This window comes from Typopeltis vanoorti, chromosome 24, assembly GCF_054136105.1.
Source record: "Typopeltis vanoorti isolate ZY-2024b chromosome 24, IOZ_Tvanoo_1.0, whole genome shotgun sequence".
Taxonomy (NCBI): domain Eukaryota; kingdom Metazoa; phylum Arthropoda; class Arachnida; order Uropygi; family Thelyphonidae; genus Typopeltis; species Typopeltis vanoorti.
In genome coordinates this window covers 5,284,772-5,303,567 of record NC_143572.1, presented here as the reverse complement: position 1 = coordinate 5,303,567, position 18,796 = coordinate 5,284,772, and the positions used below count along the sequence as shown (strand labels likewise).

At 34.9% G+C, this 18,796-nt stretch overlaps 1 protein-coding gene across 1 annotated transcript in view; it reads left to right on the top strand.

Moving 5' to 3' along the window:
* Positions 1 to 18,796, top strand: part of LOC150092903 (pyruvate kinase PKM-like) — a 151,274-nt gene that overhangs the window by 9,125 nt on the left and 123,353 nt on the right. The window contains exons 2-3 of the mRNA XM_090413392.1: positions 16,640 to 16,788; positions 16,892 to 16,983. Of these exons, the coding sequence (XP_090269518.1) occupies positions 16,659 to 16,788; positions 16,892 to 16,983 (222 nt within the window). The 5' untranslated portion in view covers positions 16,640 to 16,658. The remainder of the gene's footprint in view (positions 1 to 16,639; positions 16,789 to 16,891; positions 16,984 to 18,796) is intronic.

Sequence of the window (18,796 nt, the reverse complement as noted above, 5' to 3'; positions counted from 1 at the left end):
CATTCAGAGATTCACTCAGTTAATCTCTTGATTATGTTCTATTGCTATATTCCTCTTTTTTCAGATATCTTCATGGGTGCTATTGCACTCAATTATCTGCCATCATTCCTTCACTTTCCCTCAAGCCAGTAAACATAGGTGCAGCTGCTTTCAACATCCATTCACCATCCATTTCCAAACATACTGAACCAATGATAAGCTGATACTTAAGTTGCAGCACATGGGTTAGATGTTGGGTTAGTGAACTGGATTCAGGATTGGCTGTCTGATAGGTATCAGACAGTTGTGTATGATGGAGCAATATCAAGGAGGCACAAGGTTACAAGTGAGGTTCCCCAGGGCTCAGTACTGGGACCTCTATTGTTTAACCTTTATGTCAATGGATTGCAAGGAGATATTCAGTTGTTTACAGATGATGTGAAGCTGGGCAGGGTTATTAGCAATAGTGCAGATGTGGTAGCCCTTCAAGAGGATTTGAATAAACTGGACAGATGGATAAATGAATGTGGGGATGTTGGTTTAATGCAGCAAAATGTAAAGTCTTGAAGTTTGGGATACATTGATGGGAGGCTGCATACTCAATTGGAGGACTGTACTAGAGGAAGTAGGGGTGACGAGATTTGGGGGTGGTGATTGATAGAAACTGAAATTCAAGGAGCATATTGCAAAGGTGGTTGAAGGTAACCCAGAGGATTGCTGCAATACTGAGAAGGACGCTGACCTGCAGAGATAAGAGTCATCATTCCGTTGTATAAGACGGATCAAACCACACTTAGACTATTCTTCTCAAATTTGGTCCCCAGGATTTGAAGGGAATAAATTAACTATAGAAAGGGTACAGAAGCAGATAACAAAGATGGTTTCAGGACTGTACAATGTTATGAGGATTGGCTGAGGGAATGTGGACTGCAGAGTTTGGTGGATAGAAGGAGAGGTGATATGATAAACTTTTAAACTGTTGAGTTACAGGGTTGACACTGGAGAGTTCTTTCACTTGGTGGAATAGCAGGAAGGAGCGATAACAAGGGGCCATCCCTGGAAGTTTCGAAAGGAAGCTGTGAGCAGGAGGGTGAGAGTGGTTTGCATTGCGTTGAGGGTGATTGATCCATGGAATGCATTGCCTGATAGAGTGGTGACAGCAAGAACAGGCAACTAGTGGTATGATAGACTTTGTGTTTCCTAGGAAGGTCCTCCCACGATGAGTCTCTTGACTCCATATAGATCTGAATAATAATAATAGTAACATCTGTGTTTTGAAACAGTCTTTTCTGTGTGTAGGCATGTAGTCATTTCATCCTTCATTTTCACCACCTCTTGCCTAAGTTCTTCCACTCAGATTTCATTATTACCATTACTTACACTCACTTCTATTATTGTTACTTTCAGCCACACTGTTTTTTTTTTTTTTTTCAAATGCTTCAGTCTATCATTACACTCCTCATACATTGTAATACTCGCATTCTTTTCATTCTGACTCGTATTCCATGAATCATTCACTTTTTGGTGCATGCACGTACGTACATACACGCACACACTGTTTACAGTGCATTCACTAGTAAAAGCCCAACATAAAGCTCAGTTTTCAAGTTGAAACTTTTTTAGCATTGTTATATAACAGTCAGGTGCAATGTAGAAAGTAGTTGTATTCAGTTGAAAATAAACATTGCTATAAAAATACTACAATATTAAAAATATAAAACAAGTTTTGGAATGCATCAAACATCTAATGCACAGCAAGATGGCACAGCCTATAATGTCATAAGTATAACTTTTAATAAATTGATATTTTTACTAAAAAACATAATAGGAATTTTAATTAGCCATGATTAGTACACACACACACACACTAGAATGAAAAAAATAAGACTGACTGGGTTTCACAACACCTGCAATCTGGTGGCTTCTTCAGGTTTTTTTTTTTTTAGTGGGAGAAATGAAGAAGGCAGTTTATTAATTTAGTATGAATTGTCTACTAAATTAATGACAGATATGTTACCTTCAAAAATTGAACTGCCAGACAGTGCTGTTAAACCATTCAATATTTTTTTTTATTCTTACTCATCATGGAAAATGATTTTTTCCAAAAAAGCTGAACAGATATATCAAAAAGCTTTATTGGCTCTTCTTTGGAAATATGCATTCCATTCGATTTATAATTGGCAAATTAGATTCCATATGCCTCAACCTGCACTGTTTTCTCACAGATAGGATTGGCACTGATTTGTGTAATTATATTAACGATATCATCTACATTTCATTCCATCACACCTGCCTTTCTATTTAAAAAAAAAAAAAAAGGGAGGGAGGCAAACTGTCTAAAGAAAAGTTTATTTATATAATTTGAAATTGAAAGATATTTTCCTTCCTGCTCAAAAAGTTAATTTATCAAATTACTCTTACACATTCAGTAATTTCTTGAAGAAAAAAAAGCATTTCACCTTTGCCATTGCCCCTTTTTTTTATTTCAAGAGTAAACATATTATGCACTGTTGAAAAAGGTATTATTTTTTTCATTTGACTCTGCAGATGAAATATTTATTTTATTTATTATTATTATTACATGATGCCCCCAAGGACTCATTGCGGGAAGGCACTCTACTCTGTTATATCTCGCCAATTTCCCTACTACTTAATGCTTCACCTACACATGACATTACTACCGTCAATTTCATCTAGTACTCATCACCACCACCACCACCACCAACAGTGTATTTGTCTGTAAATCGTGTGTTCTCATGGCCAATTTCCTTGTACATGGGATGAAAACCCGAGTTTCTCGGAGGGAAAAAACCTTGCTACCACCATACGAGATTGGCTAACTTACCTTTAACTGAAAAAGCCCATATTAAAAATTTCCCTCATCAACAATGAGAATCAAACGCAAAACTTTTCCTGTTGAAGGGCACAATGTTCTGCTGTTCTTCCAATTGTGCTGTGGAGGTACTAATTTAAAACAATTATCTAAAGTTATATTTAAAACTATTTAAATTTAAAGCAGTTTTTCTGCTCCTTTCTTGTCAACACCTAGCAACATTAATAGTTAGTAGCAAGTCTCTTTATGCTTTAAAGAAAAACATCATTATCCTCACCACCGATTACAGTTCAAATATATCTCTGCTTTTACACTCCTGCCTGCTTATCTCTTGATGATCCTAGACTCATCACAGGAGACCCACTCTGTCCATTAACACTATACCTGTCATACATCTCTTAAACCTATTTGCTGTTGGGGCACTCACAACCACTTCTGGCATTTCATGTCACTCTCCAAGACAAGAACCTAATCTGCACACCCTTACTAACCACAGTCATAAACAGCTTCCAAGTGTGACCTCTTGTTTTCCCACTATTCCTCATGTATTGAAATATTTCTTCTATGTAAATCTTATCCCTTTAGTAACTTATAAATTTCTATCACATCTCCTCTCTTCTGCCTGTCAGCATAACTCTGCAACTCACACACACACCCTCAACCTATCCTCATAGGGAACATTTCACAGACCTGTCACCAACTTGGTCATTTGTCTGTGAATCCTCTCCACCACCTGATCCCTAAGAAATGCAGACAACCAAATCTGTGCACAGTGGTCAATGAATCATGAATCATAGCCTTATAAAGAAGAATAATAACCTCCCTATCATTACTTGTTAATGTGTTCTTCAGCATCCAAGTAATCTGCTGAGCTATTTTGCCAACTCTTGCAATTCAGAGTCCTCTCTTGAATTGCAAGAGAAGACTCTGAATTTCAAATCTCTGTCCATCACCACTCCCAGATCCCTAGCCTCATCAATTTCTTGTAAACTTGTACCATCAATATGATACAAAGTATGTGATTTCTTCATCCCAAAGTGCATTACCTTACATTTTACACCATTGAATCGACAACCATTATCTTTTTCCCATGCTGCCAATTTATTTAAATCATCTTGTAAGAGATTTACATCATCTTTATCAACTATTGATCTTCCCAGTTTTGCATCATTGGCAAACAACTGAATGTTCCCCTTCAAATTAGAGTAGTGGTCCTAGTATAGAGCCCTAGGACACTCCACTAGTCACCCTCATTTGCATTGATTCCACTCTACCATACACCACCCTATGTCTGTCTATCAGCCACCCCATCCATGCCACAAACCTCATATCCATTTGCTCCAACTTACGTAATAGTTTTCCATGCAGTGTTCTTCCTTTTTTTCCTTTATCTAATTAGATAACCATATCCTTATCTAATTCTATGCGTCGATAGGCTTAGAAACAAAAGTAATGCACAGAAGCCTTAAAACATACTCCAACCTTAACAAGAATGGCTGTATAAATCTACCAAAGATTTGGGAGACAGTCATTTTAAGACCAAATTAATATTTATTACTTTTATTTTATTTCATTTCTTCAAACTTTCTAAGACTATCATTTGGACTACTATTTCAAAACTTTGAATTTTTTTTTTTTTTTTAACCTAGATGGTGCCATATTAGGACTTTAGTCTTGTGTTGCACGCTGCAATTACTTTTACTAGCCCCACTGTTACACCGGATTGTGGTTGTTTTGCATTTGTAACAAACTTTGTGTTGTGTGCTCTGAAGATGCTGGATATAATACCAGCAAAATATTAGCTTTTAAGTTAATAAATAGTTATTTTCTTAATCATCTGTGTTCATATCAAACCATGAAATCTATTACAAAAATTTATCTAATTCTGCTGTCACCTTATTACAACATGTGAAATAAACTGAGGCAGGACCTACCTTTCACAAAGCCATGCTGTCCCCCTATAAAGTATCATATTCCTATCTACCCCTTTCTGAATTTTACTTTTAACCAACTTTTCCAATACTTTAACCACCACTCCAGAGATGCTGATTAGTATGTAATTTGCCACTTCTGTCTTGGAGCTGCCTGTAATGGAGTTATCTTTCCCTCTTTCCACTCCCTTGGAACATTGCCAAAACTGAGACTTAGATTAAACAACTTTGACAGAGGCGCTGCCAGTTCACTTGCACATTCTTGTCCAAGCCAACTGCTGTATTCACATTGATATTTTTCAATATACTGATTACCTCCAGTTCATCTATCTCAGTGTTTCTCAAACTTCAGATATCTGCGGACCCCTTCTTAAATTTTCATTATTATTAAGTACCCCCTAATTAATTAAAATTAATATAAATTAATTAAAACGAATAAATTAAAATTAATATAAATTAATTTAAAATATTAAAAAATTAAATATCTATTTTATTTGAATTTATATGTTCATGTAAACAAAAAATATGATTTATTTTTAATAGAACAAACTTTATAAAGATACTATAAAGTTTTACTTACTTGAAATAATTTATCATCGAGAGGAGTAAAATTGCTTATGGTGAGATAAAATTTCAGCAAAATTTGGCTCTATAGTTGTTAATTTCGATCTCAGATGTGGTTCAACATCTATAATGCGATTCCTCTTCTTCGTCTTAATATCTACAAGGGCCGAAAATCCAATTTCGCACAGATGTGAATTTGGAAATAGAAAAATGAACCTTGGAGCTTTATCTGTTAATTCAGGAAATTCATTCTGTATTTGTAGCCAAAATGACGATAACATATTCTTGCTGTATTTATTTTTTAGGAAACCATCAGAAGCTAGTTCTAAAAGTTGTTCTTCTATTGACAATAGACCCTTTGGCATAAATTTGTTTTTATTGAAAGGGTTATCTTATCCACTCAATATTAATGTCTAATTCAGGGAAATACTTTTCTAGATTCATTTGTAAGCTTTTTTTAAATGCTGCATGATAGTAATTTTCACATCATCAATTTGTTCATTTGAACTTGTGAGCAATTCATGAAGCGAAACGCGTCAAATTCTCCATTACCAACCCACTTTTGCCATAACTTCATTTTTGCCAATATGGCATTCACTTTATCTTGGACATGAAATATAGAAATTTCCTTGCCTTGTATAGATAAATTAAGACTATTTAATACAGTATATCTGCCAGGTACTAATTGACTGAGCGATTTCCAATTATGTAAATGCTTTTACAATTCAAACTTTTCATCAAGAAAAACTTGTAGTTCATTCTGAAGTTCAAATAAACGAGTAAGAACTTTTCCATGAGAAAGCCAACGAACATCGGTATGGAAAAGAGGTTGTGTATAGTTGCTTCCCATTTCTTTGCAAAGTTGAGAGAAAAGTCTGACGTTTAGAGGACGGCCTTTAATATAATTTGATTTTTACAGCTTCATCAAGAACTTTTCTTAGGTCTGTAGACATCATGTGTAGCCAAAGCCTCCCTGTGTATGCAGCAGTGTGTCGACTTTGCATTTGATGCAACAGCTTGAATCCTTGAAACAAGCCTTTTTTTAGATCTGACCATGGATTTCGCTCCATCTGTGCTTATTCCAACACAACTTTTCCAATCAAGCTTGTTTTGATGCATAAAGGTATTTATACTGTTGAATATTTCTTCTCCTGTTGTATGTTTTGGCAAGGGGTTGGCAATATAAAAGGTCGTCATGAATTTTTTGATTTTTTTCGTACCTAACGAACATTAGAAGATTTGCAAAATTTGTAATGTCGGTGGATTCATCTACCTGCAACGCATAATAATGACTCTTACGTATATCGGATAACAATGTTTGTTTTATATTTTCAGCCATTTCAGTGATTCTTTGATGAATGGTACTATTTGAAAGGCAAATCCGATCAAAAGATCTTTTTTTGCATTATCTCCGATCATAATTTGTGCTATCATTTTTGCTGCAGGTTTGACCAAAGTTTCACCAATTGTTTCCGCTGCACCACTTTTTGCTATTAATAGTGACACACGATATGAAGCTTCTAAAGCCTTCATGTTTTCACCTCCTGACACGATTGACATCACTTTTTGAGGTTCTTTTAAATTTTTTAGTTTATTTTGAAAAAATTCAACAGGTTTGTCCTTGCATTCATTATGTTTCGATTCAGAATGGTGATTTAAATTACATGGTTTCATGCTTTCATTTTTTAAAGTTTTACCGCAAATTACATATAATGGAATAGGTTCCTTTTCATTTCCCGTCCAAGAAAATCCACATTTCAAGTAATTTATATCGTACTTACGAAGTTTTCTCATCTTCTTCCTAGTTGGTTCTTTAGAGATGTCAGACAACACACACTTATCAATTTCACTTGATCCATATACAATATCAACATTTCCTTGTTACTGACAGCTACTTGTATCTACTATGTTCCTCTCTTTTGCGCATTTTAAAACTCTGGTCTTTAACCAATGATCCATACTTAAGAGTTTGAAAGCTAAAAAAATACTGTATTTAACAAACAGTTCTTCAACAGATGGCTAGTGAAAGCAGAACTTGAAACAGACAGCAATGGTAGGCCAGTAGAGATAAAGCAGCTATGAAGACGTTCATACGATTGGTGCGGTATTAACAAAAGATCGCGCTACTAATTGACAAAGACAAGCCTACAGTTCAGTTGAAATGCTAATTCTCTTCAACCGAATTCTTTATATAATATCTGAAACACATTCACTATATATTTCTTAGTTTTAACACGTTCACTCAAACAAAACCATATGTTGCTGGTGCACCATATGGTTTTGATTGTCTACTATACAGCATTTTATGTGGGAGGGGTCATACGATTCATTAGTTAGTGCCGTTTTACCCAGTTGTCTCTAATTGTACTGTTTGTTGAGAAACATATTGCACAGCCTGCAGATGTCTCTGTACCTTATTCAGTAATACAATAGGAACGTTTTACGATCTCAAACTTAAATTTTATTCTATGCATTAATGATGCATAGCCGAAAATTGTCATGGACCCCCGGAAGACCTTTCGCAGATCCCTAGGGTTTGCTTACCACACTTTGAGAAACGCTGATCTATCTCAATGCTTACATCTGTTTCTGTCACCTCAGTAACTGCAAAGTCACCAACTGGATGATGTACTCTTGCAAAGTGATCACTTAGCAACTGAAATATTTCTTCTGCTTCTGTCATTTTTCTATCACCAGCACTGAGTAAAGTTATCTTTACTCAGTGCTGATTTTGCACTTCCACCCTCTTACTGAACAACAGCCCAGTTGCGAAGTGACATGCAAACTTTATTTGCTTGCACTTAGATAATGGATGCAATCAAGAATATAATTTCTTGACATCTTTAATTTATTGTATAAGTGAAAAACTTTCATCTATAATTACCATTCTTGTTTGTGCTTTATACTGCTCAGGCATACTGTGATCACCTTGTTGTTTTTATTCCTTCCACAATGCTTTCTTTTTTTCTTTTTTTGCAGTTCCTGCTTTATATTGCTGGTCATCCACTTAATCCCTACTCAGTTTATCCTCCTGACTGGGTATGCATTCTGATGCTGCCTCGCTCAAACAATCCCTGATCACTTCCCATGCACAAATGACATTCATTTCATATAATTTCTTATGTCAACACAGGAATTATTATCTTCTCCATCACAGGAAATATGAACTTGAAAAGCTCTTTTTAGAATCAATAGCAGATTTATAAAACCAGCCTAATTTTAATAAATATGGCTATAAACTTCCCAAGATTTGGAAAACTCCTGCCCGATATCTAAGGCTATCCCACAGCACCAATAGAAGTGCCATCTCATAAGACTAGTCTTCATTTAGTCTAATTTCATTTCTTCTACTTATGTGTGTTGTTGCAATTTTAACATTGAATTTCTAAAGATGTCTCTGTGACAGATGAAATATTGAAATAATTAAACATGCTGTTTAATTATTTCTTTGTGCTGCATTTATTCCATTAAACTGTATAATGAGTGCAAACCAGCATCTAAGCTTAAATACCTGTTTAGTGATGTCTGGTCTAGCTCACCATACTTCAGCTACTAATTGTATTGTTGATTGGAGTAAATTTAGAGTAAAAAAAAAGCACTGTTGATTGTTTTATTTAGAAGAAAACCTTTCTCAACAGATGTTATACAAGGTATAACAACCACTTGTTATACCTTGTATATACCTTGTGTACTGCTATAATGTTTGATATGGTGCAGTATGACCTTTGCTGTCCTTGCACCATTAAAAAAATATATAAATCATCTCAACAGATTAAATAATCTATGGCAGGTTTTCACTCACATGTCTTCCTGAACAGAAACCAGGATTTAATCCTAAATGATGTCTCCAGAAATTACTACTCAGATCTGTTAACGCACTGAATTTTACTTTCAGACTATTACGGTACTTATAAAGAGACAGCTGACTTGTGCTACATGTTACTAAGTCTCATTTACTTTGTGTTGGATTGTTTCTCTTTTAACTATTTGTTTTAACATCAACTGGGTTTTTTCATTTCTCCCATTAAAAAAAAAAAAAAAAAAAACAGTGACCAGATTATACATGTTATAACATTAGTCAGTTGTGTGTGTGTGTGTGTGTGTTTACTAATAACTAATTAAAATTTCCTGTTACTTATAAGAATAACTTATTTCCAACATCATGAGACTTTGTTTGCATGTTTCTTTATTTTCATATATGGAAGCAGTATTATCATCAGACCTCCATGGAGTCCAAGACTCATTGTGGAGATCACACAACTCCTCATACCATGCCTTAAATGCATTCACGGTCTCTCCCACTTCCCATGCTCTCAATGGATCATTGCTGTAATCCATTGTATAAGACCCTGATCAGACCACACTTAGACTATTGTAATCAGATTTGGTCCCCAGGATTTGAAGGGGATAAATTAACTGTGGAAAGGGTACAGAGGCGGATAACAAAGACAGTTTCAGGCCTGTGCAATGTTAGTTATGAGGATCGGCTGAGGGAATGTGGACTGCAGTGTTTGGAGAATAGAAGGAGAGGTGATATGATTGAGACTTTTAAACTGTTGAGAGGTGGTTACAGGGTTGACACTGGGAAGTTCTTTCGCTTGGTTGAGCAGCAGGAAGGAGTGATGACAAGGGCCATCCTTGGAAGTTACGAAAGAAAACTGTGAGCAAGAGGGTGAGGAGTGGTTTCTTTGCTTGGAGGGTAGTTGAACTGTTGAATGCATTGCTTGATGGAGCGGTGAGAGCGAGAACTGTCAATGAATTTAAGGAGTGGTATGATAGACTTTGTGCTTCCTAGAAGGGACCTCCCACGATGAGTGTTTTGACTCCTTGGAGGCCTAAATAATAATAATAATAATAAAAAAAAATGCATTCCAATCATTTACTACTTCTTATACAGCTTCCAGTAATGCTTCTTATTCTTCCCCCCCCCATTCTATGAAAAACCTTGTTCACATTATCTGGTAATAACCTTACCAGCTTATGCCTTAGTCAGTTGTCCCTGGACCCTTTTATCTCTGCATTCTTTTGGAAACCAGATGGTCATGCTAGTGTACAGACAGTGAAACCATAACATCCTTACTTTTACATATCCGTGCACCCATATCTTTGCTATAATCCATTGTGCAGTCTCCGAAATTTTAAGTTTTTATCCACCATTGCCTTTCTCTAAGATATCTCCACCAGTCATAGACTCTGCATCCTCTATTTTTGCTTCTTGAATTTTAAAACTTTATGCTTTTCAACATTGAACTATTAATCCCATTTGCCCAGCCTTTTTCATATCCACTTGCAGAGCCAAAACATCTGTTCTACTCCTCACATTTCTTCCCAACTTAGTATGATTTGCATGAAATTGCATGTTATCATTCAAACCTTTCCTATCAACTTATAAGTTACACGGCAATGGCTGCAAAACACACCCTTGGGGCACACCACTAGCAACTTTTCTTTTGTGGGATATCACTTGCTGATACCTGGCAGTCTCTAATCCAATATACTAAACTACTATCCATTCCTATCTATTCCAGCTTAATTAACAGTTTGTTATGTGGCAAACAAAAATGCCTTTGCAAAATCTAAATATACCTTTAGAAAACTCATGCTGTCTATCAAAGAGAGTGCCACTGTTTTCAACCAATTCTGAATCTTTCTATTTGCTAAACTTAGGTTTTAACATCTCCAGACACATAGATTGACCTATAATTCAAAGCATTAGTCTTATCAACTTCTTTATGAAGTGGGAAAATTTTGCCCTCATTCACTCCTTTCGAACTTGGCTCAAACACAGTGATATGCCATCAAATACAACAGCTTCTTAACATCAGGTTTGCTCATTTCCTCATATACTTCTTCCTTCCCACTGTACTGAAGTTTGGCACAATGCAAGGATGGAATACATTTTTGAATTGCTCATTTTTGATATCTCAACTGTATCATCTGCAGTGGTTTTTCTATTGTTTTCACTGACCATTGTTTTCCTTCCGTAATCATTCTTTTACACAAATTGCATATAGACACAGTAATTGTCTTGGATTTACACTGCAAATGTATTATTTATTTACATAACGGATGAATTTATTGTCGTGATGTTTTTTCTTAATTTTTAGTTTGAAAGAAAAATTAAATTTGATAATCATATCTAATAAAGTACTCAGAAGCCCTGTGGGTATAGAGACATAGAGAATGATAAGAACATTAGTTTGGCCAGTTTTCACATATGGAAGTGAGACCTGGGTATTCAAGAAGAGAGAAAGACAACAGATAGTGGCCTTTGAAATGTGGTGCTACAGAAGAGCCCTGAAAATATCATGGACAGAGCATGTGATAAATGCAGAGGTACTATAGAGAATGAAAACATGGAAATCTTTATTGCAGGAAATGATCCAGAGAAAGATGAGACTGGCACAACATATATTGAGGAGATCAACAGGACAGAGGACACTAACAGCTTTTGAAGGAAAGATTATAGGAAGAGGATCAAGAGGTAAAAAAAAAAAAGGACATGGTTTGATGATATAAGATCATGGACAGAATCACATGACTATGCAGAAATAAAAATGAAAGCCACCAACAGAGAGAACTAGAAGGACGGAAGCTACATGAAGAAGAAGAAACATATCAAATATTACACGTATTATTATTGGCTACTCCATGGAGTCTTTACTCTTGAGGGAGGCCCTAAACATCATGCCAAGCGCTATCCAACATTCGCACAGTATCTATCATGCTTTGCTTTGAGCTCATTCAGTCATGGAATCTACAACAGCCTCTGGTAAGCAAATTCACTCTTCACCAGTCTCCAAGCAAAAACTTTAATCTTTTAAAAACCTTCAGTAATTTTGTCTCACTCATATCACTACTTTTCTGCCTGGCAACCAATTCCTGTAACCCACAAATCTTCAACCTGTCCTCATAATGTTCATTCCATAGACCTGCTACAATCTTGGTCATTTGCCTCTGGATCCTCTCTACCTTTTTCTCATCCCCATGTGACCAGATCTGTTCACAGTAGTCAAGATGTCTTACCATGGCTCTATAAAGAAATTTAATAACTTGCTCGTCAGGGTATTCTTCAGGAATGAAGTATTCGATGAGCTGCTTTTGCAATAAGACCTCTAAACTTCAACTCTCTATCCACTAACACTCCCAAATTTTTGACTTCATCAATTTCTTGGAGTACAATTCCATCAATGTGTTACACAGCTGGTAATCTTTTCATCCCAAAATGCATAACCTTACACTTTGCCACATTAAACTGATATCCATTCTCCTTTGCCCTGACTGTCAGTCTATCCAAATCATCCTGCAAAATTTTAACATCTTTATTAACTGTTGCTCTACCTAATTTTGCATCATTGGCAAACAACTGAATAGTTCCTCTCAGCTCCTTTCCTATATCAATGTACAAATTAAACGGCATTGTCCCATGAACAAAGGCCTGTGACACACCACTAGTCACAAGTTTTCTACCAGACTCCACTCCTGAATAAACTATTCTCTGATATCTCTCCATCAACCACTTTCTTATCCACCTCACCAAACCTTTATCCATTGCCATGTGCTGCAGTTTACTGATTAGAATTCCATGTGATATCCTGTCAAAGGCTTTTGCAAAGTCCAGCAGTATCACTTTAAACTCATTGCCTTTATCCTTTCTTTATATGGAAGCTTTTGAGCAACATGCTCTTGATTCCTTTACTCTAAAACCTACAGTTTGGCTTAGATTCGTTGATGTTTTCATTATCTGGCCACACAACTTCCAAACGTTAAACACATTCCTTAGCCACCTGAACAAAGAACATGAGCACATGCAATTTACTATTGAAAATCAGAACTCCCGTTCCTGGATATACTAGTCACATGTCTTCCCTCAGGCAGTCTATCCTTCACTCTTTACTGTAAGCCTACACACACACACACACACACACTGGCCAATATACATGCTAACTCATATCACCACCCTTTGCAAAAATTTGGAGTCATCAATACCTTCAAAAACAGAGCTATAAGAATTTGCTCTAATGAACAAGCTCTTAAACAAGAATTAAAAATCATTAGAATTACATTTATAAATAATGGATATAGCAAAAATACCATTAATAAAATTCTTCATGAAACTTCATCAAAAAGTAATATAGATCATAGTAAAGCCATAACACTCCCATACATTAAAGGGTTGTCAGAAAAAATTAATAGAATCCTGTATCATTATAATCTTAATGCCACTTTTAAACCATCTTTAAAATTAAAAAACATTCAACACCTCTAATGATCCTCTTCCCCCCCCCATTGCCACACTCTATAGTTTATTGCATCTATTGCACCTGTAATTTACCTTATATTGGGGAAACTGGACGTACAATCCCTATCCATAAAAAAAAAGAACGCAAACAACACATTAAATATAATAATTTTGGTGAAGCAAGCCTCTCAGATCACACTCTTAACACCCTACATCGAATTGATTGGAAAAGTACTTGTTTTTTGCATCATACAAAAACTTGGTATGAACAGAAATTTAAAGAAGCCTGTGAAATTTTGATTAACCACTCTAATCTTAATAATAATGGTGGCTTAAAAATTCCAAGAGTTTGGTTGGCACACATTCAGCCCACTTAGTTTCCAGCAAACCTTGACTTTAGGACTAAGCAATTTTTCATTTTTTATTGGCCACTATCCATACCAGTTGCAATTTATATGTATACTTATATAAGTAATTTTAATTTTTGTTTATCTATTATTTTCTATATAAACATGTTACTCTCCAGCTTAATTTAACTTTGTAAGCTAATAGATAATAATAATAACAGGACTCTAGCTTTGATTTAATTTTTTTTTTTAGCACCAGAGGTCAAGCAAATAGTTTTAACAGTTGATCAGTAACTTTAGCATGCCATGTAGATAGTAGTGCAGCTTGTTTCTTTGTATATATATATATATACGTATACTCCAGAAGATGACCTTAATGTGAAGGTTGAAACGTCAAGTGTATATTTTGGTTTATATTAAACTAAAGTTTTACTTTAATATGGTAGTTGTATCTATAATTTTCATAATGTATCATTACCTTTATCCAACTCAACTGTCACTGTATTATAGAATGTGAGCAAGTTATTGAGGTGTAATCTATCCCTCACAAAATCATGTTGCCCCCTCCCATATATAGTATCCCTCTTTCTGCTTATCCATTCCTGTATTTTGCTTTTGACTAACTTCTCCAGCACCTTGTCTATGACTTGATATGCTGATTAGTCAGTTATTTGCTACCTTGGAGCCTCTTTTGTGCAATAAAACTAATTTCCCCTCTTTCCATCTTCTCCTTGGGACCTAACCAAAGCCGTGCCTTTGACTATGTTGTTTAATCTGCCACTTCCCTAGCACCTTCTTGAAAAACTCAAGCTGGTATACCATTGAATCCCATAGTGTATTCACATCAAGGTTCTGTAATATGCTATGCCCCTCCACTTCATTTACCTCAGTTTTCAAATTAGCCTTTACTTCTTTTGTTACTTCAATATGTCCACTTGGATATTATACTCTTGCAAGGTGTTCAGTTATTAATTCTACTATTTTGCCTGATTCAGTTACTTCCTTACCATTGCATTTATTAAAATCATTCTACCATAAACATTCTTCCTTTTACTTGCAACACACCAAAATAACTCTTTGGGATTATCTTTAGCCTATACTGCAAACTTCCTTTCTTACTACACTAGTTACTCTTCTGGTCTATACTTTGTACTGCTCATGTGCCTGGTCACCTTTCTCCTTGAATTTCCTCCATAAATTTTTCTTTTTTTGTTGCTCCAGCTTAATGATATTCATTTATTTAACTCCCACTTGATTTATTCTCCTGACTTTAGGTATGCAGTCTGTTACTTCCCGCAGACACTCCTTTATCACTTTCCATGCACTATTAACATCCATCCCTTCCAGTTTCACATGCCATGATCCAAGAAATCTAAGTTTTTCATACCTTCCGTACATTTAGCCACCTTCCAGGTCAAATCCATTATGATCACTTTCATAAGTTGGCAGTGTGGTCATATTGGTTATAGACACATTCTCTGATGCACTCTCAAATCCCTTAGTACATTCCATCACATGCTGCTTCAGGTAATTATTCCTTAGTAACTGCATAAATTCCATTTCCTTCCTCCTTCCAATCTGTTTCCATAATTAAAATCTCCCGTATTATTATAATTGAAATCTCCCGTATTATTATGTAGTAATAATTACCCTCCCTCCAGTCACTGAGCTTATTTGCTGGTGCATACTATTCCCACCATCCTTTACATCTCTTGGTCTATAAAAGCAACCAACTGTATATTTTGTTCTGCTGACCACTATCTCACACCAAGATAACCTCAAATGTGCTATTTTTACTGATCTGCAGTTAAACTCCTCCTCTTTGGTTGCAGTTCATCAGCTATCATCATTAATATTCCTCTTTTCTATCTTCCCTGAAAACACTAGACCCTTCACATTCTATACCACTAACTATATCTTCTGTCAGCCATGTCTCACTAATGCCAGTAACCTGCCAATAAATAATATCAAAAATCAAATACATGTATATTTGCTAGCCTAGTTGGCTGAGTGGTTAACATACCTGCTTCCAACCATTAGGCTTTGATCATTAATAAATGGATGGAGAGGTCATTGCTTTCTATGAGACCACCACCGTCCTATTTGTTTGAGGCCTGAAATGTCTTGCAAGAGTTCCATATTTGGTTCTCTATAGTAGTGTTTCTAGACTCTGTAAGAAATAAATTTAAAAATATTTAAAAAGATAAAGAAATAAGAAATCTTTAACCCATCCACAGTGCTAAGGTAATATAACTTTACAAATTTGTGTGTGGGAGTGACATAATATACATTGACAGATAAATAGATAGACCTGTTGGCTGTTATATTTTTCTTTTATATTAGCATAATATAGCATAATAAAATCTCAGTCAAATACGTTCGAAGTTAGTAATTTTGTAGTATTAGAATATATGTGCAAAAATGAATATGTTTGTAGTATGCTAACATTGGATTTTGTCCAGCGCATGGTCTGCCAAACCTGAATGACTGTAACTGTGGGCAGAGATCTCTTATGTTCTTCCACATGGATGTTGGCAGATCTTGAAGTTGGATAAACTGGAAAATCTGAAAAAATTCATTCTGGAAGAGTATAAGAGAAAGATCTGCCCACACAATTATGTAGTAATTGTCTGACAGTAAGTAAGTCTGACAGACCATGACTTGGACATTTTTTGGGGTGGATTTTAATACTAGCTTATTTCTTCTGTATATAAAAAAAAAAATCCACATTTTTGTTTTTTAGATTTTGGAGTAAAATCAAAATGACAAGCAGGGGTCTTGAACAGCAGATCACTGCTGAACAAGAATATACTTTACTGGATCATCTTAGTGCCTTGGACATAGATGCCCCTCCATCTAATACTAGACTGACAGGCATCATTTGTACCATTGGTATGTTTAATTGTTTTTATGAAAAATGTTAAAAATTCACTCCATGTTTCTGCATGTGTGTGTGTGTGCATATAAACTAATTTATTCTGATAACATATTCTAGGACCATCATCCCGGGATGTTGACACATTAGTTGAGATGATAAAAGCAGGAATGAATATTGCTAGACTTAATTTTTCTCATGGAACACATGAGGTATGTTAAAGATTTGTCACACATTGTTTTTTATTATATTTATTTTGTTACTTAGTTTGATTTATGTCAAAATCCATTAAATGGTATTTAACAGTATTAATTTAATTTTAAGGGAACTTGGTTTCTGTAGTTTCAGTGTGGAAAATAATCTTCTTGAGGTCCATTTCTGACTTGTGTTTTCATTATACTCCATAATTTTCCTGTGTGTATTTTATCAAAAGGCTTTCTTATAATCTGTAAAGGCTAAACAACTCAAAATTAAATTTTCATATTTTTTTCAGTAACTTGTTTTAACTTGACATATAAGAACATAAGACATAACTAATAAATAACATAAAATTGATTTACCTTTTATATATATATATTTATTAGTATAAAATTTTTGCTCTGATATCAAGAGGGCATCTTCAGTATGATTTTCAAATTTAAGGACAGAAACCAGTACATTCAACAATGATATACGCAGACTGTATGTACATAATGTAAAATGTAATGGTCTAATTATATTAAGATTCTGGTAAAAATAGCTTTAACAAGATTTAATAATAAAAAAATAATTAAGTTTAATTTCAGAATTAACTTAAATTTATTTTTTTTACTTATTATTAAATATTGTTAAAGTTACTTTTAATAGAGCCTTAAATATAATTATTCACACAATTACTAGAGCAAAAATTTTATACTAATAAAAAATATACATAATTTTAAATTTTAATATATATTTTGTAACCTGTATTTAATAAGCTTTTTTTCATGTATAATTTTCAGTCATCTCTATCTCCTTCTTTAAATATAACCTTAGTTTTTAACCAATCTGATGGAACTTGACATTTCCTCTGACAGTTCTACAGTTATTTATTAACTTAAAGAATCTCTGATGTAAATATTCTCCATCATACAAAAATCTGCATTTATGCCATCTGATCCACTTGATTTTCTATTCCACAATGTGGAAGTTGCAAATGGGGGTGGGATGGTTTGACAGCATAGCTAAGACTGGTTATAGAAAGAAATGAATTGCTATGTTTATTTACAAATGCTAAGAGTATCAGAAATAAGGGAGATGAAATTATTGCATTGATTTGAGTATATTTACATGAAATAGACTACATGGTCACTTTTCTGATCAGAGGCAGAGTGATTACAGTGTTTATGGATACATCTTCTGATGCTGTTACCAGATTTGGCATGCTCAAGCCCTTGGTCCCTTCCACCACATGCTGTTTCAGATAATTATCCCTCAGTAACTGGATAAATTCCATTTCTATCTTGCCATGCGTCCTTTCCTCCTAGTAAAGTTAGTCATCATTGTACTGACCTGCTGATGCATGGCATCCACATTTTCATGTAAGTTAGCCTTTTGAAGAAATGGATTACAGAAACAGTAATCCATACAAAGAAATGAAGCATAGAAATAAGTGATCATTCCTGTTTAAAATAAGTGATCATTCCTGTTTACATTCTTATAAACATGTGGATAAAGGTGGTTATGCGTGTTTCAGTCATTGGTGATAGAAATGCCTCATCATCTACCTGCTGGATCAGTGTAATTTGAAAAAGAAATCCAGTTGGAATTGTGAATATAAAATCATCCAAAGATGATGGATGGTATCAGGAAAGTGTACTGTAAAAAATTGTGATTTAAAGGAAATCAGAAAGTTCAGAATGGTCTGTGGCAATTGGTGAGTGTTAGACAACAAACACATTGGATTAGAGACAGATTTCTTTACCCAGATGAGATGGAAGAGAAGAAATTCTAAGTCAAACACTCTAAATGAGATATCAAAATGAAATGATTAGTGATTGAAGAAGT